The sequence below is a fragment of the Diorhabda carinulata genome, chromosome X (assembly GCF_026250575.1).
Source record: "Diorhabda carinulata isolate Delta chromosome X, icDioCari1.1, whole genome shotgun sequence".
Taxonomy (NCBI): domain Eukaryota; kingdom Metazoa; phylum Arthropoda; class Insecta; order Coleoptera; family Chrysomelidae; genus Diorhabda; species Diorhabda carinulata.
In genome coordinates this window covers 57,693,752-57,718,541 of record NC_079472.1, presented here as the reverse complement: position 1 = coordinate 57,718,541, position 24,790 = coordinate 57,693,752, and the positions used below count along the sequence as shown (strand labels likewise).

At 32.6% G+C, this 24,790-nt stretch overlaps 1 protein-coding gene across 2 annotated transcripts in view; it reads right to left on the bottom strand.

Annotated features, from left to right (window-relative positions):
• Positions 1-24,790, bottom strand: part of LOC130902755 (roundabout homolog 2-like) — a 527,473-nt gene that overhangs the window by 82,996 nt on the left and 419,687 nt on the right. For both annotated transcript variants that reach the window (XM_057815028.1, XM_057815029.1), the window contains exon 2: positions 13,477-13,785. In XM_057815028.1, coding sequence (XP_057671011.1) covers positions 13,477-13,785 — 309 coding nt within the window. The remainder of the gene's footprint in view (positions 1-13,476; positions 13,786-24,790) is intronic.

The following is a 24,790-nucleotide window of genomic DNA, read 5'->3' as shown; positions in this document are numbered from 1 at the left end:
TTTTTTTTTCATCTCAAAATTTGAGAGTTTCTATGCGGCATATTTTAAATGCAACGATGCAGTAAATTTTGTTCCCAAACTTTCTCATCCTTATTTCCTCGAGATATTAATTCGTTGTTATCATTTCTATTCTTTCAGAACCTCGCCATTTTTCATTCTGATCCTAATCAAATTAAAAGTTAATTTATCAGTTTTAAGCTTTTTGGAGCTTCAGCACAATTTTGACAATTTACATAATTCTTAATTATACATTTTTTCATAGAATATTTCATAAATAATGAAATTTCTTCCTTATGTAATCCGATAGTTTAGATATAAGATTTTAAAAATAAAAGGATTTAAAATCTCTTGTCGAAAACTGTCCAGCTGGTTATCTCTCACTGCCTTTTCAACCCCAAATGCTCCGAAGGAAATCCCAAATCTCCTCAAATACGAACATCTTGAATTTAATCTCGTCTTTAAGCTCTTTTTAGCACCTGACGAAAATAACGTATTCTCACTCCGTCTTAAAATAATTCACTGGAATAAATAGAATTGGCACATAATATTGACGAATGAATTGGAGCTCATTCCTAAAGAAAATAAACCAGTGTAACCGTATACATTTTTATTGGACTTGGAAAACATTTTGTATTGAGTGACAAAGTGATAATGAGCAATACGTAAACAAAATACACTGTGTTTATAGAGAACTATTTGGAAATAAATTTAGATCTGGAAGAGTGGTTTAATTCCTAAAAAAATGAAACATCAAGAAACAAAAATTGAAGCAATGGAAGCACACAAATTCTACAAGATAAATTTAACAGTTGAGCCCCAACCAGAATTTATAAACTTTTCTCTAGGCCCAAAAAATTTTTTTGTGTTTGCACACTCCATTTTTTTGTGTACGGTTCATAGGCCCGCTTTGGACACGAAGTATAGTTTACCGCTAAAACTTTCCCCAGGGTCCAGAGTGCGAGATGTTGATGCTTTCTACAAAACATGCTGATAAGACAGTAAGCATTGACTGACTATCAAGAGTGGTTATAAAACTTCAAACCGTGGTCGACTAGGCAAATCTCCTATACATCTATCTGACCTAATGGCAAGTTACAACACTTTTTTGAGAAGGACGTTGATGTGGTGTAGGAAAATTGCTATTGAGCTGTTATTTGGTACAGCAATGGTGTGATGAGAAGAGATGGTGTAGGGTACGGTGAAAAAAATTTATTGTAAAATTCAAAGTAGAAAAAATGATTACTTATTGCATTATTATTGTAATCATTGTTTTGCGAAAATATAATACAGATAAATAAATAATACAGATTGCAACAACAATTTTTTAATGTTATATTTATATTGTAATATGATTTCCATCATGTTTTTCATAATCTTAAAAACAAAATTAACAAAAATAAGTACAGATGATGTGAAGCCTACCACAAGTTACAAAATGTGATCAAATATTATTTGAATTATGTCGAAGAAAACAAAAAAAATATATGAAAACTAATACAAAATAAAATGAACCAAGTATAGGGCTATGTTCCAAGCACACAGGACGGTCCAAATTACTGTGAAATATATTTAAATACGGTCCCTTGGGCCGTGAAGGAGATTTGGAATAAAATATGTCGTGCGGTCCACAGAATCGTTCTGGGTTGTAGGGAGAGTTCAGTTACGGGCCTATGGACTACACCAGGTCTCAACATGTTAAACCAATCTTCAACAGCCTATTCATAAATATTGAAAACAAAAAGGTATTTTGCTTGTGGAGTGTATGAAGTCTGGAAAACAATTAATGCTAATTCATATTATGAAACTTCGCAGCGCTTATGTCCCCACAGCGCTCAATTAACCCCTAATGGGATAATCCACCATACAGTCCCGCCTAGCACCGAGTAATTCCCATCTTTACCATGAACTGAAGCTGGTGTGTTGCTTTTGGAGTGTATGAAGTCTGGAAAACAAATAAAGCATGTTCATATTGTGAAACTTAGCGACGCTTATGTCCCCACAGTGCTCAATCAACCCTTAATGGTACCTTTCGAATACCCACCATACAGTCCCGCCTATCATCGAGGCATTTCCATATTTTTCCTTAAGTGTAGCAGTGTATTGGAGGGCGGCGCTTTCAAACTGACGTTGAGATCAAAAAACCGTCACAATTCACTTCACACCAATTATTAGCGTCTACATTTTATGTGTGGGAGTTGCAAAGCTTGTTGGCAGATATGATAAATCCTTTAATTGTACAAGGTGATTATATAGTGGTTTGATCTGTATTGTACCTTACTTTTGGTGATAAAATATCCTCTGTATAATCACCGACTTTTCTTTACAATCCATCGAAAGTTGAATATAATTGAAAAATTCCATATCTATGAAGATAGCCCAAGCAAGTTCAAAGTTGTTGATAGAAATCCTTTCAAAAAACTGTAATTGATTTTTACGAAAACATTTAAAAAAGTGGTGTAATGTTGATATTTCCGAGAAGTGCTATGTGCATTGGATAAAGACATTTTTTTTTATATGGATGTTTAGGAAAGGGCAAACTTTTTGATGAATAACAAAGAGATAACTACCGGGGGTTTTATTTGCAATAACGAATTTGACAACACATCCAAATATGAAGCTACTTTTATAAATGGGATTAAACCTTCAGAATTTTCAATACTGTTACATTCTGTTCTACATATCAATTTAGTCTACACAATAATATCAAATATCATTACCAATAATAATTGGGACGAATACCCAGCGAATTATCAACATATTGTCACCCCTCCGAAGGCGATCCTGGCATGTAGTGTTATATCAATAGAATATTCGTGAGAATATTATATGACAACCTTACCATGTCATTGAAATGATAGTTTTCAATTTCCCAAGAGAGCATACAGATTACAAACATAAGATTTGATTACTGGCCTACAAAATGAACTGTAACTTTCTTCTGCAGTATTACAAATTCGCCTCCATTTCCAAATTTCATTATGCAGACAATACCTGTTAGTGCCTATCGATTGTTCTCGTGGCGCTCGATTTTCCCGGACAATTTATAATAGGGTATTGCAAAACTGGGATGATTAATGAGAATAATGAATTGTTCGCTAATAAGATAAGCCCTCGAAGGGATGACAAATACCTTCATTAATTTTGCATGGGTTAAATTCTGTTCAGCACATTCATTCTAAATGTTCTATCACCCCGCGGAAATTATAACTGAAATTGAAACGGCGAACTCAATGTATTACAACGTTACGAAGTGACCAGTGAGGTTTAATCAAAATTCAGATATCACTCGTTTTTTATGTACTGATAGTTCGAATACTATCAATTATCGACATTAAAACTGTAATTATTTTTCGATATTTTCTTCCTTAGTTTCCACATACTTTTCAGAAAGTCTGTCTAATGCTTTGATGCCATGATAAACATTTGATGCATATTTAAAGTCAAAATGTTCGTACACCTGTTCAATTTCACCGTCGCTGTTAAATATATTACCCCTTTAAACCTTTTCGAACAAGAAGTAGTTGCACGGGGCCAGATCAGGGCTATGTGTTGGGTGATCATTCTTTGTGAAGTCACATTCGTGTACCGTAGCGCTAGAAAGTGAAGCAGTATGATCTGGAGCACTGTCTTGACACTAGTAAACAAGCCTTAGTATTTCAGAGTATAATAGGCTGCGTTTACTATTGATTAGATTCTTTCAATTCATTCAAAAGTGATCTTTGCTTTTTTGGCACGGCCTTTCTTTACCGACAGCATTCCATGGAATCTCTTTTCATCACCCATTAGAATTGATTGGATTAACCTTTTGTGGCCCTCGCTTAAAGTTCTAAAAATTGCTCATAACATTCCACTCGACGCTGCATTTACAGTGTGCTTAGAATTAGAGGCACACTCCATACACCATACATTTTGTTATATTTATTTAAAAGCTTATTTAGAATCCTTAGTACGCTTGTTTTGAAAATACCGCTCTCTGGTGCAATTTTTTCCATTTTTCGGTGCTACTAACAATTTCGTCTACTAAATGTTTTCTGGAGTGGTCACTGTCGCCAGACCTTCCGCACGTGGGTCATCACCTAATGATTCTCATTCTAACGACCATTTCAATTATTGATAATGATGGACATCTTAATCGGCCTCTATTCTATTTTGTACATATCAATTTAGTCTATACAATAATACCAAATTTAAAAGTTTTATCATTACCAATAATAATTGGGACGAGCACACAGCGAATTATCAATATATAATTGACACTGTTTTGGATTTGTGTTGGTGTTAATCCTTCTATAGTCAAAAATTTCATAACATCGCTCAATTTGAGATATTGAGACCAATCGAAGCAGCATGTGTTAAGTTGTATTGAGCTTTATTTATTATATGAGGTCAATGTAATAGAATTACTGACAATAATGAGAAAATTACGCAGAAAATAGTTAAAATGGTATGGACATATCCTCATATTGAAATAAGAATTATAAAAAAAATTATATGAAGCAGGAGAGTAGAAAAGGTAGATCGAGAATAAAGTGGATAGACCATTTGAATGAAATAGGATATAAGAGAAGAAAATCCTCACTGAAATGGAAATATCAGCAGGAGCCTAGACAAAACGGACACATTGGATATAAAATAAATTTTATTGGGAAACCTTCTATCACGTTTTGTGTTTGTTCTTCTTCTTCTTTCGTAATATTAACAAATACCAATTTGTCTGGAAAACATCTTGACTAAATCATTTTTGTTATCTGCATAAAAGGTATCCAGAAAGTTTATTACAATAATTTTTTCTCCAAAACTTTTTTCAAAGTTGTAAATCTGTTTTTGGAAGAAATGCGTTTTACAACTATCGAAACACCAAAATTTCGTTCGAAATCTATGGTGTAAGTAAACAAAATATGAGAAGAGCAATTTTTAGAATAATAATTAATTTTTATTTGCCTCAATAAGGCTCATAATGATTAGGGATCATAGAAAAATAGTACACATCATAAAAAATAGTCTTCACACATATACTTGCGTGCTTAGAAATCAGTCCACTGTGAATTTTGGACATTAACTATTGATTTTTTTAAATAATTCGTTAGATCGAAATAAGATGCCGTTAGAAACGCAATGTAATAGGTTTTAATGTGAGTATAAATTTATGAAAATCTATTTCGACTATGTTTAAGATAGTAATGCATTAAGCAAATTTAGATTTTTTATTATTAACATAAATAAGGTTACTATCAATTTAAAGCTGAACGCTTAATTTCTTTATAATGGGTATAACCTCTTTTTGCCTTAATAACATTTCTCATACGATTAGGCGTAGATCTAACTAATCAAGTTAGCAATTGTTCCTTGTAGGATGTTAAGCCATTTTTCTTCTACTTCAACAATAAACTGGGATCGAGTTAGGAGTAGGAAGTCCAGCTCGAATTCTTCTTTTTAGCTCATACCATAAATTTTATATAGGATTTAGGTCAGGACTATATGCTTACCACTCCATAACCCGAAAACCGATTTCTGCAATGTAATTTTGCACGATTCTTGCGGTATGCGACCTTGGAGTGTCATGCATAAAGGTCTGAATTTCTAAAATCTCCTTGATATATCTATCAGCCGTTAAACCTCTTCTACCATGAACACCCCTACAAATGCACACGAGTCTGTGCGTGTTCCTATAGAATTTGCACACCAATTCGTGCAGGAGCTCTTCTCTCTTCAAAGCAGAAATATGTAAATCGTTCTCTTGATCTTCGGTACACTTTTCTAGTTTGCTACCATGGAGGCATATTCTGGTCTCATTTTTGAACAGAACACGTCCTAATTGGTCAAAAGTGCAATGAGATGATGTGTGCAAAACGCAAGCGTGATTGCCGAGGAGCTGGTAAAAGTTTTGGATCAATCGCAGGTGTTGTTTTCCTGCAGTCTTACTGTACACCTCACGAAGCTGTCGTTACGCTTGAACGGAATTAAGGTGACGATTTCTTAATGTTGTTTACACGATAAAGCAGCCATCAGAAGCGGTTGTTAATAGCGTTCTACCTGTTGAAAGTCGTTTATGAAAGAATTCAGTCTCCTCATGACGCTGGCAAAATCTTCGAACCGCTGCGCGGGTAATATCCAATTGTCTCGTTGACCAAGTCCATTTTCGATTAAAGAAATAACTTGGGCGCCTTTTTGTGGTGTATTATGCATTAAAACTAACACACTTTTATAATTTTCCAAGCAACAAACAGACTTAGTTTACCTACCATTACATTATTTTCCTCACTTTGCTTAATTGTTCGTTTTTGTAAGCGAATCTGCAAGCACGCGACATAATTTTGATTTGTATGAATATAGTTTTTGTTCGTAATATACTATTTTATAAACAATACTCGCTCTGGCAACATTAATTAAATAAAACACTATTATTACTTAAATACCTTTGTTTTCCAATAAATACGCAAAAATATTTCTTATTGAAAATAATAACAGTAAATGTATAGTTTTCTTGTTTTCCTGGCAAAATTGCTACCAGTTTAAGCTGTACACTAAAATAAAATAATTAAGTTTACAATAATCACAGCATTGCATTATATTGAATATATATCGAATATGTAAATGCCTGATGTTTTAGTTTGAATAGGAGATTAATCACTTGAATAGCAATTTATTTCGTCGTATGACCAAAGTTATTCTTATTAATAATACAGAATCATCAACAGAATTTCTAAAAATGTATCCACACTCATCTCTCAATGAAAAGATTTAAAAATACTTTCTAATACTTTTTTCTCGAAGTTCGCTAAGTAAATATCTTTCCCACAATTAAAAACTCCTTCGATTGTTCATAAAAACCAATAAATTTGTCAATTTTTTTTTCAATTTACAAACCTAAAAGATAATTATAGATTCCTGAGGGGAATGAATTTCTTTCAAAACTATAATAATTTAATGGCGTTGAGGAAATTGGACATGGGTAAATTTAAAACCTTAAACAATAATTATTAACTATAGTTAATAAAATTATATGCACACTAACGGCTTTTTTGACGTTTAACTATTTTGACGCCAGTTTCTATTTACATTATGAATATCATTGATTTTTCAACACTTGATTATGAATGCTGGTAGAGTATTGAAAATAAAATATTAGTTTTAATTGCCCCTACGCATTGTCTATACATAAACGACCAGAATATTGAAAAAAAAACATATATCTAAAGAATAATAAACACTTTCAACAAGTACGAACTAACCGCATAAAATCTGGTTTTGTTCAGTTGTTTATTATAAAAAATGTGTATAATATAATTAGTAATCAGAATAATTTGTTTTGAGTAGAAATTTGTGTAAACATTTACCAAAGATGTGTACTGAATTAAGTTCTGTATTTAATCTTTACAACTGATTTACCAGAAACTAAAGAAACAACAGGGGTAACACTCGCTGATGACACTGCTATAATATCATTCCACAGTGATCCTACATCTGCCACAAACATGTTGCAACTTAATCTAAACTGGCTCCAAATTTGCTTCAAGCAGTTCTAAATATCTATGACATCATATAGAACTGAATATTAATCAAGTTCTGTACTTGAATTGATTATAAATCAGCTCCTGATTAAAATTATTAAAGAAATTTAAAAAATATATAAAGACTAAGAGCACGATAAAATAAATAAAGACTACCATTTAATTGTTTCCATCTACATAAATAATGAACATCATGTAAATAAATTGATATTTTGTTTATTGTGAATACGTACAAACAGGTAACAAAAGAAAAGTCTTAGCCGCTTGATATCACTAAGTTTAGGAGAGAAATGTGAGCAGATAGAAAAAAACCATAAGCGGAAAATTAAGTATTGATTAAATGCTAATCAAGTGCTATATTACTAAATTTTCGGAGGTAAAAGTTTTTGAGAAATTGGTTGTTTTGCTAACTTCAGCAAAGCAATGTACGTTAAATGTGCAAAATCGATAAATAATTGGAGTAGAATGTTTTCATAATATAATGATGATTAAATGCTCCGTTTTTCAATGATAGGAAGACATTTTGTGTAAGCAAAAACTTCCCTATTCTTGCAAATGCCGCAGAAAAGATGAAAACTTATAAACTCGCGTGGCCTGTATAATAGACTAATGCTAATTAATTGCTGCGAAAAAATGAATTTTTTTAGACGTTACGGGAGAAAAATGAAATGCTTCCGAGTTTTCTCTGCAGGACATAATAATGACAAAGAATTTTCAAAATCATTTAATTTGCATTGCTCCACTATTCTTTTACTAAAGTTAACAAAAAATTGCACACTGTAGCAATTAATTAGGATTAAATTAAGATTTCCATCATAATGACATAAAATTTTCGTTATGAATGTTTGCAAAATATCAAGTTCCCTGGATTTGTCAAGTACTCAAGTATGAATCGTCTTCTAACACGACACAAACATCTAAAGATTTGTTTTCAGTTGATGCAGTTTTTCTGCGTTCTGATATGAAAAAATCTTTTATTGTACCAGTTTCTTTGAACTTTTTTCTGTTGAAAAACGTGTTTGGGTTAATGCCACAAGTGTGAGTTTATGAATTCGTTGATATTAGTTGACTCAATCTTTTTTATGCTAAATATGAATCGTTTCTTGAGAACTCACTTTTTTATAAAGATTTAACTAGGAATTTTACAAGAAATTTGAAAGTACCCACAATTAACAATACGACCAACGAACAACTACGAATAAATTAACCAACCAAATTTTGGTTTGGTTAATTTATATAAAAAATATTGAAGAATCGGTCATGAATGATTTTTGAAAGTTGTGTGTATCTAAAGTTTTTCCACGAGAATTAGCAAAATCGGCATTAGATGTAATTTGTTTAGTTTAATGTAATATTTCATGAATATTTTTTTTAATTGCCGAGTTAGCAAAGATATTCTTTTACTAAAGTTAACAAAAAATTGCACACTGTAGCAATTAATTAGGATTCAATTAAGACTTCCATCATAATTACATAAAATTTTCATTATGAATGTTTGCAAAATATCAAGTTCCCTGGATTTGTCAAGTACTCAAGTATGAATCGTCTTCTAACACGACACAAATATCTAAAGATTTGTTTTTAGTTGATGCAGTTTTTCTGCGTTCTGATATGAATAAATCTTTTATTGTACCAGTTTCTTTGAACTTTTTTACTATTTTCACTGACAGTAGATCTTGTTGTGTAATTTCAGTTAGGATATACATTATTATAGATATTACACATTTCTTACTGACCGATCCATTGTGATTTTCAATAAACTTCATCAATAACAATTTATTGAAACATCAAATTTGTAATTGTAGCAGTCATAACCACCTAATTGTATTATTTTAACTACGGCGGAGATAACAAAAATGTAGCTATAACTCCGAAATTATGGTATTTAGATATAGGGAACATTAGATGAAAAAGGAAACATCGAACAACAATGTAAATACCTACAAGACCTTTGTGAATAAAAATATCTAAACATCGTACAAGCCGTTTCCGAGATAAGTGAAGCGTTCCATACATAAAACTCTGTATTTTAGAATTCAATTTTGGCCGGTAAAATTAGAGATCTGGTCTAGCACCTGAATGTACGGATTCACAATAAAAAATTATCGGTTTATTTACATTATGCTCTTGGTTTTTATATATTTTTATTAATAATAAGAAGAAACTGTTTTATGATTAATACTGTATCTATATATAAACAGAATTGATTATAAATTTTATAACCATTAATTCGCAAGACCATTAATTTTCCGTAGTCAATAGCTCGAGATTCGTGGAGAGTCTTCTTTTAAATCTGATTTTACTTTTTGAAATTCCTCGTAACCATCCATCAATATAACAGTCTAACAATAGCCGGTAAACACGGTTTATGTCGGCAAACTCCTCGATCATATTGTGACAGATAGTGATAAATGCAAGGCACGCCATCGATTACCTGCTATCAATAGAAGCACCAAGATCAGGCATATATACTTCTGAGCTTCGAACTATTAATTTAATATCGATAAATTGTTAACGGGCATTAATACGTGTTCCGTCCATATTTTGCGAAGCCGAATTCAATATTCGGATGGCAAATGTAGAAAAATTCATCTGTTGAAAAACGTGTTTGGGTTAATGTCACAAGTGTGAGTTTATTAATTCGTTAATATTAGTTGACTCAATCTTTTTTATGCTAAATATGAATCGTTTCTTGAGAACTCTTTTTTCTAAAGATTTAACTACGAATTTTACAAGAAATTTGAAAGTACCCACAATTAACAATACGACGAAACTAAGACTAAAGTCAAACTGAGTTATCTAATTTTGGTTTGGTTAATTTTTATAAAAAATATTAAAGAATTAGTCATGAATAATTTTTGAAAGTTTTTCCACGAAAATTAACAAAATCAGCATTAGATGTAATTTGTTTAGCTTAATGTACTCTAATAATATTTCATGAATATTTTTTTTAATTGCTGAGTTAGCAAAGATAACATCCGATATAATTTGTTCATTTTAACGTAAAGAGATACTAATATATTCTGTTTATTCTATATTATTAAAGAGATTCATAACTTGATTTAAGTGCTTATTTATTACTAAGCAAAACTAATTCTGGAAAATTGTTTTTGAGTTTAATCATATTGATAAGTTAATTCTTATTCCCACCATCAACGTCAACATATAACTTTTCACTACAAATATCATTTTATCGATAATATCTGAAATTCATTAAAATCCGTGTCTGGGCCTATTTTAGACGGTTGCAGCAGTTAAAGCCCAGCTTCAGGGGTGGTGGGCAATCACGGAAAATTCGTCTAGACCTACTAAAATGGAGCAAAGCCGGGAAAATTTATTGGCCCGACTATAGGTAGCCATCGCAGTGAAAAGGTTAAAAGAGAAGAAACGAACCGTTGTCTAATTGTTCCTTACTCTTACGGAAGTATGTTTAAAAGAATATCAATTTCTATACACCGACACATCCAAAACAATTAATGGCCTAGAACCTACAGTAGTACTAGAAAACGAAATTCTTACATTTAAACTATATTCACATAATAACATTAACACTGGAGAACTCTATCCTATATTACAGGCCCTAATAATCGATATAAAACATCAAAACAGCCATAATTACATCTCAATACTAACCCATTCAACAACAACAAACACCCAATAGGTATCCTTATTAAAATCCAATTCAAATTAAACCTTATCCAACCAATCCAAGGCAAACGTATCGATGATTTGGGTACCTTCACACACTGGCATCCCAGGAAACAAAAAAGCAGACGAATGTGCCAAAGAAGCAGCAAATAACAACGAAGAAATAATTGTACGGGAAGTAATAGTAATCGACTATAAAGGGACAATCAAAACAAAAGGTCAGTGACAGTGGAAAGTGAGTGGAACAGATTTCAGTCGATATTAAAATATATAAAACCATCCGTCCAACAATGGGAAACCAGTTTTCAAATTCGTACGGATCAAATAAATTTAAGGCATACTGAAGTGACACACTCATACCTATTTAACCGAGAAAACCCACCAATATGTTAAACTTTTTAAATGAAAAACTAACTAACGACTTAACCAAATATCTAAAAGACACCCAAGACAATAAATTTATAAAAAAAATATCAATAAGTTGATTAATTTTTTGATATATACTCGTAATTAGTCTAAAAATTATGCCACCTGAATAGTACTGATCAATTCGCTAATTTAACCATTTCATCTATTTTGTTATTGATGTTGTGTCTATTCAGTTTGTAATTCATGTGAGAAAAACGGTTTGCATTGATTGAAAATTGAAGATATAACTTTTCGTAGCTACTACAATGCTATGAAAAACATTTAATTGTAATTACTTCGATTTTATATGAAAGTAACTGTAAAACTCGATCCAGTCTCCAAGAGGCTGCACGAGGGAATGAGAATGCAAGAGTGTGGACGGTGCACTTGTGCACTGTTACCTTCCTTCGCCTCGTCTCTCTACCGAGCGACGTGTCGGTTTCTACGGCGTCAAAGAACGTGAGGATGAAAACGAATGATTGAGAGTGTGGATCGCTACTTTCCCTCGCTTTGAAAGCCTCTAAAGGGATCTAACTTTCTTAAGGTTCTAACAACATGCAATTAACTTAATCCTCTCCTATATACCTGGTAGTACGTTGTAAGAAAAACCAGTATACGTACATCTCTATAGCTTCCACACGGTTTCATGACACCACCTCCTATTATTTATTCACACGAACCCAGGCAAGACGTTTTGTATCAAAGTGTTAAGGAAACTCTCTATTGGGTCAGCATGGTGAGCAGTTTTCAAGTGTCTAGTCGCCTTCTGCGGAGCTAGGCTGTTCATAGAGACTAGCAAACTGAATACATGGGACGTAATTATGTTTTTTATAATAAAATTAATTTTACGAATTTTTCAAACTAAGAAATTTGTACATTTTTCTAAATTTTTATGCATAGTTTTATGTTGGACAGTGAGATTTTCAATACACTGAAAATTTTAATGAGTATTCTGGGTGCTAGAGCAATTCTCGACCACGGGAGTTTCTTTGAAAAATTTGAGTTTATTCACATTTATTATTTCTCCGACCACGTCCCTCTTGATGTAAATGGAATGGATCGGAGATAGTTCCACAAGTATTTATTGGTACGCTATCTGGAAAGTGTCTGATATGTTACCAGTTGATATTAGCTCATTTTCAGCCATCATTTCGTTTGTAATGCATCTGCTTGATTAGTAGTGGTAAAGATGTTGCAGAATGATTGAAAGTTCAATGTTTTCGAATTCCTTGTCTCTCAATTGTACTTTGTAAGTTTGATGATGTCCAACTGCCAGTTACCGAAGGATCCTCAAAAGTTTCCTCATTTCTACTTTTAATTTTGACAATTTATTACTCCAACTTCAAGGGGTTACATACCCAACTTAACTATTTGGTGATTATTTTGCTTTTGCTGCATAAGTTTATAGTTTATGTTTTATTGTTGCATATGTTATAGAGGTTATTATTTTATAGAACTTCACGCATCACTTCTAATATCTCATTGTTTTGGGAACCATCTATGTAACCCTCAGCCATGCTTTAAAATTATTCAAGTGGCATTTTCTTCGTATCAATAATGGAGTGCTCCCTTTCCTCCAATCAAACAAATGATTTTCCTGGAAATCCTAATTCAAATAATGGAATAAATTTCATAATTAACGCTTCTTCGGCAACCAACAAAAGGGAACGATAATAAAATCAAACGAACCCATAGTAAAAACCGACAGTCGTAGTTATAACTGCAAGTTCAGTTTAAACAAGGAACACGTGGCTATTCTCTAGGGATAAAAAATTTAAGCTACTGTTTTCAACAATTCATTTATTTTGATTAGTCTAATTTTCACCGTATTCTTCTCTATCTTTTAATTGTTTTTAAAACCACTACAAACGGTAATTTTGTCTAAATTAATTGAAAAAATGATACTCACCAGCTACTTGCAACGTTGCATTTCTGCTGTTAGCAACCCCGGCTACATTTCTAGCAACACACCAATAGACTCCGGCGTCCTGTTCTTTTTTACTGTTCATCGTCCTGAGAAAAAATAACGATCCCGCCGGCAAGAGCACTCTGTGCGATTTATTATCAGTAGGGGATGTTCTAACGAGCTCGCCATCTTTGTACCATTCTATGGTCGGTTCCGGTCGACCTTCGGCTTTGCAATTTAAGGTCACTGGCTCATTTTTAGCCACAATTATGTCCGAGGGGTGTTCAGTGATACGTGGAGATCGAAATTGTCCTGAAAAAAAAAACAGTTTCCATAATTACCTATTTAACAAATTTAATTCAGTAAGAAAATTGAAAATATAATATTTTTTTACATGGCAAATTATATAGTTATTTATTTCTACACGTAAAAGAAATACTTTTATCCGACTTTCTCGAACGATACCAGAAGTCATTGTCAATATATATTCAATTCTCTTGTCCATTGATGTACGCTATAAAAATTTGGAAAAGAAGTGCCCGAAGCGTACACATCTCCAGCACCGAACGATTTCAACATTCAAACTTCGTATACATCTCATTACCCTACTCAAAGAGAATCCTTTTACCAACAAAGGAATTGACAAGATATCAATTCTCACATTCCCTTTTCCTACATCAATAACCCTGTTTTCCTTTTTTCAGGTTTTTCGGGTCTTTTTTAGCGATCCCCTTATCACCCAATATCCGGCATTTTAATCGTTTGAAGTGTATAGAATATTCCAAAGTTGTCCGTGAGGAATTGAGAAAGGAAGTCAATTTCGTCAAGAAAATTTTTATCAATGTGTTATAGAATTCTTCTGAATATATTGATCTAATAGTGGAATGCTTTTTTATTTAATTTTATTTAAGTTTCAATTTATTAATTTTGGTATTATTGGTTTTGATACAGGATATAAAAGCCTATGATCAAAGATATAAGTCGAAGTCTTATTAACATACGAAAGGAGGACCTATTGAAAGAGAATTTTCCAATCCTTGAGAACATCCATGGTCTCGTTCCAACAGTCTTTCTATTCTTAGAAAGAAGAAGATATTCAACAGGGCAATTAATGAATCGGGATGTAGCGTTGCTTTCAGTAGAGTGTCATTTCCCTGCAGCTTTTCTTATATTAGTGGCAAGCTTAGCGCTAGATTGCTGGTGATTGCTTATCTGCTGTACATATAACAGAAAATTTGGTAGGTTATTATCAAAAAAATAATTTTTCCACTTTACTGATCGATACACCTGCCTAACGGCTAACATACCATTTTTCGATTACATTTTTAGAGTAGGATTTGTCTTTACCCCAAAATAAGCTTCCGTTCCGATGACTATCTGTTGATCGGCGTGAAAATTCTATCCTGCCAGCATCTTCTTAAACTATGAGAACAGAAAAAAGTAACTGGGGACAAGATCTGGAAAATTTATTGGAAGCGAAAGCAGCTCGAATCCCAATTTTGCTTTAGTTTTCATTGATCTGTGACATTTTGCATTGTATTGATGAAGTAGCACTTTCTTCTTCTTAGAATGGCGTTGTTTTAAGGGAGTTAATTAATATTATATGATGTGAATCTTGAAATATTGAGCTTTGGAGCCCGTTTCCTGGGATAAAGTCCAAATGATGTTTGCGTCAAGTTTTCGCTTCGATAAAATTTTTTGTCAAAAAAGCGATGCTTTATTAACACAAGAAATTCGTTTTCACCATTTTTTAAGCCAATAAAAGTTACTTAAACCAAAATGCTCACTCAAAATCTAATAGTACCACAGCGGTTAAATTTATACACATGTCTACGATCATTGTATAAGGAATATACAATGCTACGATTAACTGAAAATTATATGGATTTAATACTAGCAGTGTCATCTATGTATCAATCTACGAACTTCTCAACTCACCTCATAGTCGATTACTTATTAGAATTTTCTCATTATTTGCTGCTAAGCAACAGTGATGACAATGCCAACAAAGAAATGATGATTTAGTATTATATGGTAAAGAAATGATCGACTTGTTTTCGATTTTTAGCAAAAGTTCTCTTAAAAAATATGTAAATGGCTCTTATAAACTATTAAAACGAAATTGATAGCATGTCAGTTGGATTGACAGCAGAGAATATTTATTTTTGTTTAACTTCAATATCATGGAGGTTTTATATGAAATTAGCGTGAATTGAATAGGTGCAATCGTTGGTTGCTTTTCAGTTCAAAAAAAAATGTCAAATCATTTTCCACATAAGATAGAAAGCAAACTAAAAGAGTATCACGAAAAATGGAAGAATTGCAGAACTGGGGCTTACCAGAGTACTACACAAACAGCACTAGAAGCATTTCTATACCTGTAGTTTATAGAATTATGTGTACCTAAAAGACGCACTCGGATTAATCGCATCACATTAATAATAATTAAATAATAAATAATTGAAGTCGATACCCTTATGGGGTTGAAGTTGAATGTATAAAACTGACAGAAATAGTAAACATAGACAATTTATAGCAACGATAACTTAGCGAGGTTAGAGATCATAATAATAAATAAGTAATTGATGATGCGCCGTTGTGAAAAGGGTTGTTTTGGATTACTTAACTCTAAAATAATGTAACTAAGATGAAATTCATAATTATATAATGAAAATATTTTAGACCGATCTCCACCACTTTAATTTAACTACTTTATTGTTAACCGGTTTTACCATACGTAATTTTTTTCATATAGATAAATATCTCATTAACAGTCTGTCAACATGTATATATCATCCTCATTCATGCTCCCGTATTAACAAACTCCGATTAAAGCATCTGCACTCCTTATCAAAAAGTAATTTTCAGGAGTCTTTTGATGCATTAATAGCACATCAACAATTTTCTTTCACCTTTCAGATTAATCCTTCTTTAACGTTTAATAAGCTAACCTTGATGGAAGTCAATCATTTGTATAGTTTATCATTAAAATGGCCGTTGTCGTATTTTCTCTTGCAACAATTACTAATTTTCGGTACAAAGGGTGTAGTAATGGTTTTCGATAGAAATCGTATCGTTCACACCAAACTGTTCACGACCATCGGTGATTGTACTTAATAGTTATTTATACCATAAAGTTCAATATTAGTACGAGGGTAGTTCAAATGTGAACCGGAATTTTCGAATAAACGCGCCGAAAATTTAGTGTCGTAAGATGGATGTTAGACGGGTCTGTTACGAAACGTAGAGAATAGACGATATAACGTCCTCCTTATACTCCCGATTTGTCGCCATCATTTATATGATTGAACATGCACTTGCTATAATGTGATTCGAAAGCAATGCGGATGTAGTATCCTTTGTGTGCAGAAGGTTACGTGACAAGTCGAGAGATTTTTATGATCCGAAAGCTTTAGGAGAGGTGACAAAAGTATGTAGAGTGTGACAGAAACTATCCATAAAAACTGTATTTTCACCTCAGTAACTTAATTATTTTTTTCTATCCACAGAATTCATTATTGGATTTTTATTAATTTGATTCAATGCTTTGCGCATGAAATTATGGTCAGTTTCAACCAGTTTCTATAGCATCATAAGCATTTTTATTTTATCAATAAACTGACATACAAATGGATATAGAAGAATCAGCAAGTATTGCTTGTCTGTTAGTGCAAATTCAGCTTAGGCGTTATTCAGAATAATTTCTGAATAATGAACAATACTTAAAAACCCTCCAGAATGTTTGCTAACTGCATAGTAATATTGGCATAATTTCCCAGGAATAACCTTATGCCAACGACAACGAAATATTTAGAATTTTGATGTGGTTTTATTGATTTCATTGATGGTAAATCGTTGGCGTTGTGTACCGTAAAATTATCAATCTTCAGTCGTTTTTTATCGATATCCATGAGTTCATTCGAAACGTCATCAATGCTTTAGTATTCGCTTCAAATTTTAATGGCAGCGATTTACATTTTGAGAAACAGCGAGGTTTGTTTGATTCCTCGACAAGTACATACGAGAGTTTTTGTGTAACTGTCATGTTTGCAGCAAGTAAAATTGTTAAAAGTTCTTTGCTATGCTTTCCACAATGACATTTATCATCTTTGCAAGTTAGAGTTTTATGTATCAGTTTTTCTCTTGTCAATTTGTTGCAAATTACAAAATTTACACTTGCACTTTCCCCATAAACTTTTTCTTGAGACAATGTTCCACTAATACTCATATTCTCATGACGACACTGTTTAAAACACTATATAATTCGTAAAAACATCCCCTACCACAGTTTCCCCCCTAAATTTGTGCATTTGCACCCAGTTTACTTCTAATCGACTTATGCAGATTGTTTGTACCATAGAAATAAAAAAAATTAGTTGCATCTATTTTTCTATATTTATATATGTTTTTCGTTGAATAAATTCTAGTTCAGAATCAATAAGCAAATTTAATGGCTTTCACATTTACTATTCCATTGAACAAACACTTTTTATAACATAATGAATGTTTTCAACAAATCATTTTAATTAGCGAAAATGTTTGTACCTGGCCAATGCAGTTGTTTATACAAACTCGCTAATGGATGTTTTCATGTAAAATGTAATAACTAATTTCAATCAATTACCTTTTGAAAGTTTCAATAAATACAATATTTAGCAAAGTCAAACATTTCATTGTGTTGTAACGTGCTCAAATGTGTTACACGCCTCGAATATTGGAAATTTTAACTAACATAACAACTTTTCTTTCTATGATTACGCGGTTTATGGCAGAACTCTGAAAAGAGCCAAGAAATATAAAAATATAAACAAATAGTTGGTCATCTATTAATTATTGACCGAAGTTAGCGATCAACACCGGCAACTGCTTGGATAATTATTGGATGCATAGTGAAGATGTCACTTTTCGAGCTCTATTGGTAGAGTTTACGATGAAGACTATTTGATGAGAAACAACAATGTTGACGGTTTCAGGAAAAATATTCGGTTGATTTGACACTGAAGCCTGACTGTTTCTTTGTCGGATGTAAGAAGCATTGGAATTAGTATGGAAAACCCGGTGGATATTTAGTTGGAGACGTCTTGAAGTCAGACACTTGTTCTTTATTGAGATAAGGTGATAATTTCCCAGGAGTTTTATTACAATCCATGTGAATATACTGCTAAAGTCGATCAAAAGCTTTGAAAAGATCTCGAGGTCAATTATCGTATTGTTGAAGTTCTAAAGGGAATCCATCAGGATTGACTAGTGCCGGGATGGATGCAACGAGATTGATTGAATCAGTAGACTTTATCCTGATGTAGGTATACCATAACTTTTATTGAAAAACTTCATATAATATAAGTAAATAAAGAACTTTGTGATCTTGACAGCATATCAAAAAAATATTCAATTTAGGACTGACATGGCACATCTTTAAGGTAATGCCAATCGATACAGTGATAAGTGGGAACAGAAAATAATTAGATTTAGAGTTAAAATGAAACTCAAACTGCTTGATTACAGCAGGGGTCTCTCCAAACAGTGATTAAGCTCCATCACTGTACCTATTATATAATTCGGATATCCTTCCTGGGTTGTTAATATGGTTACATTATCAGATAACACTGAAATACCAGCTATAAGAAAATCAATTGGAGTCGCGACTAAATAGATATCTAGACTAACAAATGGCATATCAAAATTTGTCTATATCAACTTTATTTAAAAAAAGATGAACAATATTTCAGATGTAATCAATGGCTAGTCAACTAAAGCGATAGGAACCTATCAAAAAGGAAACGAAAGATCTGAAACTTGAATATAAAATACTATATTGGCTCACGACTCAAGCAGGTATCGTTCATAACTACGAAATTGTATCAATGTTTACCTTCAAAGTGTCAAAAAAGAATACAGAGGAATTCAGGTAACATTCTGTGGTATGTCTACAACAAAGATCCATACCGGGAAAGGAGCTCCATATAAGAAAGTCGGAGAAAACAGAAAGAAGATTACGAATATTAACTCCACAACAATGGAAACAATGAAATATTGGACAAGCAAGCTCAAACGAACCTAACGAAACTTTTCTGAATAGTGATAGTTAAAACTCAATACAGCTCAATTTTACAAGTGAAGTTTGAACATTAATCGTCGGTTTAAACTATTGATGGTGTTTACTGACAAACTTCGGTTTAGGGTTACCGGCGGTCTTGGAGGTAGTTTAAACATGAAAGAGGATTCGAACCTCACTTTTCCAAATTGTTCACATTATTACAATATTATTAAGGGTGTTGCAAGATCTGCACCCTATATTTGATGAAATCGACGATGATGATGAAGAAATTATCAATGTTGTTATTTGTGGTAGAGCGAATCTCTAAATTGTCGCACATTTTTTGAATTTCTTGTAGTTTTATTGAAAACATGTCCGTTTTTGTTATTTTCATCATTAACTTCTCTAGCCAACTCCTCCAAATTTTTTCCTTTTATTTTCCAAATTACCGTATCACTGTTTTTTAATTCGACTGTTTCTTCGTATCACAAGGTTAGCCAAAAGCACTGCTTCATAGAAATTATACGATTCTTCTTTGTCCATGAAACTTTCTCAAACAATTCAACTTTGAAACAAATATGGGTTGTGTTTATGACAATTTGTAGGGGAACGTCTGTTTAAACTAGAGTTCAAATCATAGTTATAAATATCATAAACTTTAGTTTAATTTCTAATGGTTGTAAAATTGGCCAGAAAAGTGTGGTGCGCTTAAACGTTAGTTTCTTAGGTGAACCATTGAGAATACCCAGGGCAGAAGATTAGGGTAAATATAAAATGTCGGTTAATTGTATGATTAGGTGCATTGTTACTTCCATAATAAAATGTTCTGAAATGTTTCATAAACGAATATATTCAGAAAACAACATATTCCAAAGAAATTATTTGATTTTTCATTGTATTCTATATTTATGTACATCAACCCTCGTGAATATCATTTATCAAATTACTAAATATACCAATTTATATGTTATCAACGTACCCGCTTCCCTATAACATTTATACGAACAACATCTGATTTTCAGATATCGTGGATTCACTGAATTGTTCAATATACAAGTTACTAATGATTTAAATTTACATTTATAATTAATGATCTCGTTTGCAGTAGCAAATCCAAATTAATTGGTTCTGGAGAAGATTGTGTACTGCTTATTTCGTATTTTACTCTGTGAAACATTTTCATTATTCAAACAATAATTAATAGTAGATTTTGGTCCGAATTTTGATTTGTTTGTCTTCAATAAAAGACTTGAACTCACAGGGATAGTTTAGGTTAGATTAGAGATGAAAAACAAAAAATTAAGTAGAAAAAACATCAACAAACTACACTCCACTTGAAATTCACCAAAAAAATATTATTTATAAGATATATACGAGGATTTTCTGAAAAGTTTCAGACAACAAAACAATAAGACAAATTTTTCTATAATGATTGTTATTCTTTACATGGTCTCTCCTTTTATGTCCATACAAGTATTTTCCGGTTTGCGCGACGCAAAATGGCACAAGAAATCCATCTCCACTAGGTACTTCTTCTTTCTCACATAATACGTCTAACTCCTGTTCCTTTTTCGATATCTTTCCTCATCCTGGCTCCAGATTTCTTCTTCACCTCTTTCATCGTCTACCACTCCTCCAACTGGAGATTTATCCCCTGCTATTTTTACCAATCTATGGGCTGTCATTCGACTTTTATGTTGGTTCTCTTAATTTTTACGATGGGATACCCATTCGTTAATGTTATCTATGTCGTGACCTCCATGTATTTTTTTAAAATGTGTTTTATATTTTTCCCAAACAATTTTTCTCTCTTTGAAAATGATATCAATTTAACCCTAGTTAATGTTGAGAAATATCAATCGGTCGATAATATTCTCAAATCAAATCTTTTTGATATCGAATATTCAATGAAAATATGCTCCAAATACGTAACGACATAAAACAAATAATAGACAAACTTTAGTATAAGGAATCAACGAAAGGACCGGGAACGAAACTTATTTTCGATATTCCGCGTGCTCAGCAGGAAATTCAATTCCTAATGGTAAATTAGTCAGATGGAATTGAATGATGTAGGTGAAAGTGATACTCAACCAAGGAGATCACAAAATAAAATACTGGGTGAGTCAGGCATAAATGTTTGAACGAGTTATTGCGGCGTCAAAAAGGTACAGCGGGAAGTTGAGTTTACTAAATTAATTTTAGTATTCCAATACGCTGTTTCACATGTAACATCATTACCGTGAGATGGTTTTTAAGTTCTTCAAATTCCATTTTAAAGATTTCATGAGTCAGTGCTAAAATACTTCAATCGGGAAGCAGCCTGACGAAAAGTTGAATCCGGTAAATGAGCGGGCTATGGAATTGCACCACACCAAGGGATAAACCTCCTAGTAAGCTCCTATCCTTACCAAAACCACAATCAAACATAAAATAAACTAGAATGTATAAAATATATCAAACCTATACCTAGTGCGAGTCAAGAGAGAAATATGTCATTTTATTACATGTCGTTTACTTTATTTTTCTTACGGATGTGTTTTTTATAGTTTATATAGTTTACTTAATATTGTAATTAATCATTAGGTTTACGTGTTAACAAATCATCCTGAAATTTACGAATTGAAGAGTTTCTTTCATTATATTAAGAAAAAAATAAGGTAAATCAGGAACGGGCGAGGTTTTATAAAATATTCAGCTAGAGGATGGCAAATGAATATAAAAAGTTAGCAAAAAAGTACTTTCGCTTTTCGCTGTTACCGAGCGTGTCTTTTTTTTTAATAACTTATGTTAGTGCTATACTTTGTCGTTTGTCACGTGATACTGGTCAAAATGACGTAACTTAGCAGACCACACGTATCAGAATTGGTACAAAAAATTCCGTTCTGGAGATTTTTCCCTTAAAGATGAGTGAGGTTCTCGTCGGCCTACTGAAGTTGATGATAAAGAAATCAATTAACATTGATGATGAAAATTGGGTCCTGTACAGTAACATAGTTCGAAAACGATCATGGAGCGATGCGATCAACTCGATGAACCTACACAAACCGCATCGAAATCTGAAAAACAACAAAAAAGCTCATGCTGTCAGTTTGGTTGAATTACAAAGGTGTTGTGGTGCTTCAAATGAACCAAACGATCAATTCTTATGTTTACTGTCTACAATTATTTTTAACTGGATGATGCAATCAAAGATAATCGGTCAGAATTGCTAAATCGAGAAGGTTTAGTGTTCCAATATGATAATACGAGGCCTCACTCATCTTTTGCAACGCGTGGGAAACTATTGGAGCTTGGCTTGGAAGTGACACCACATCCCCCATACAGATCTGATTTGGTGCCATCTGATTACCATTAATTTGGAAGTTTGACGATGACCTTCAATCGCACCTGGTTCAGTTTATTGCTGATAAGGACCAGAAATTTTATGAGCGCGGAATCATGAAGCTGAAAGAAAGATTGCAAAAGGTCATTGAGCAAAATGGAAAATATATGATTGATTAAAAACTATTGATTGTTTTATATTTTACTACAAAAACGAAATTACTTTGTTCCCATTAATATATTCAACATGCTTACCAGAACGGATATCCACAGGAGTTGTTGGGAGACCAAGTGAAGATATTGATGATTGTGGTGAAAGAAGAAAGAAGGATAAAATACGCAGCTTTGGCGCATCGTATCAACAAAGCCTAATTAACGCAGCTACTACACCGATAAGGTGACTAATCTGACAAAATATCAGTACGAGGTGATTCGATGAGCGCCAAAAGAAGTTGGTTGATATTTAGTCCCAAAATTAATCCTGTCAAAGAAGCAGTGCTAATCTGGGAAAATGTCTAAAACATTGACAGTACTACCAAGCGGATTGTGGGAGCAAATCAATATTAACGACGAAGGTTTGACGATGGATTGGTTTGGTAAAATGACCTTCCTTAATAAGACATTGCCTGTTCTTGGGATATAGTTTCCAGCAGGGACACTTAAATAAAAACTAGAGAAGTTGGAAGCTGTCTGCAATCGAAATATCCTGGTGATAATAATGTTGGATGGCAAGGAACCTCGAGTCATCACAAATATGAAATCTGAAATTATCTAATACATATGCAGTGCTTTACCTTCGGAAATGAACGACGAAAAACTCGTTTAAATCCCTAAACAACAATGAAATATTGAACACTGAGACAGTTCGAAAACGATGGAGCTTTGTTGTGAAGTTAGTTACGACTTATCTAGGGTTAGGACATCATCAAGTGCTCCGATTCCTAAAATGAAATAATATTTCTCGTTCAAAAAGACGAAATATACTGAATACTTTCGGTATGTACTTCAAGGATATTCACAAAAAACTTATGAGATAAACAAAGTGCTAAGTGTTAAAGTAAAAGTTACGTCACATGAAAACCAAGTCCAAGTCGCGAACAATTAAGAATTCGAAACAGCAGATGCGAACAACAATTGTTGGTGTAAACTTCTTATTACAAATATTATTGTTCGCAGAAAACAAATCATACCTTCAGAAAACAACGTTTCTCTCTCCAAAAGCTCACTGAAGCGTTGTTTCTCTAGTAAACAATAGGAAATTAAGTGGACTATAAATATTTCCAAGTATAAGAAATGCCCTTTGGGTGCTTTGTCGTGATCAACATTTATTTTTGTTTTATTTTTCTATTCTTGGCGATGGTAGCTATTCGAACTTTTTCTTCTTGGTCTAAATATATTCCCGTTAGTCAGAATTGTAGCTACAGGGTAGATCGACGTAACTTTTTAAAAATAAGAACGCGGAACAAATCAGAACCATAATCTTGAGATAATCAAACTACTTATCTATTATATTTCAAAATTAGAGAGATTATAATGAAAAGAAATGATAGTATATTAATTAACGAGTGGTAATGTGGGTCATAACTCATGCACATAAAGTTTGCAGCAAGAGTCAAACAGCGAATGCTGTAATTCATCAAATAAGTTATGGATATTACCGCCAGTTGAATACTGTACTTTATCCACGACTGACCATATTACAAAAATTTGTTTATTAATAAAATTAATTATGAAATTTGAATAATTAGTAAACTGAATTATGCAAGTTTAATATTTCCCATTGCGTTGTTTGCATTTATGATGAACTACCTAACAACTCGACATTAACATGAAATCACATGAAAATGGGGTGAATTAAATCACTCAATATTATTAAATATTTTAACACCTTTTTATCGAAAAGTGTATTGTCATCAAAAGCGAGAACGTATACGAAATTTTAAATCAATAAGTTGA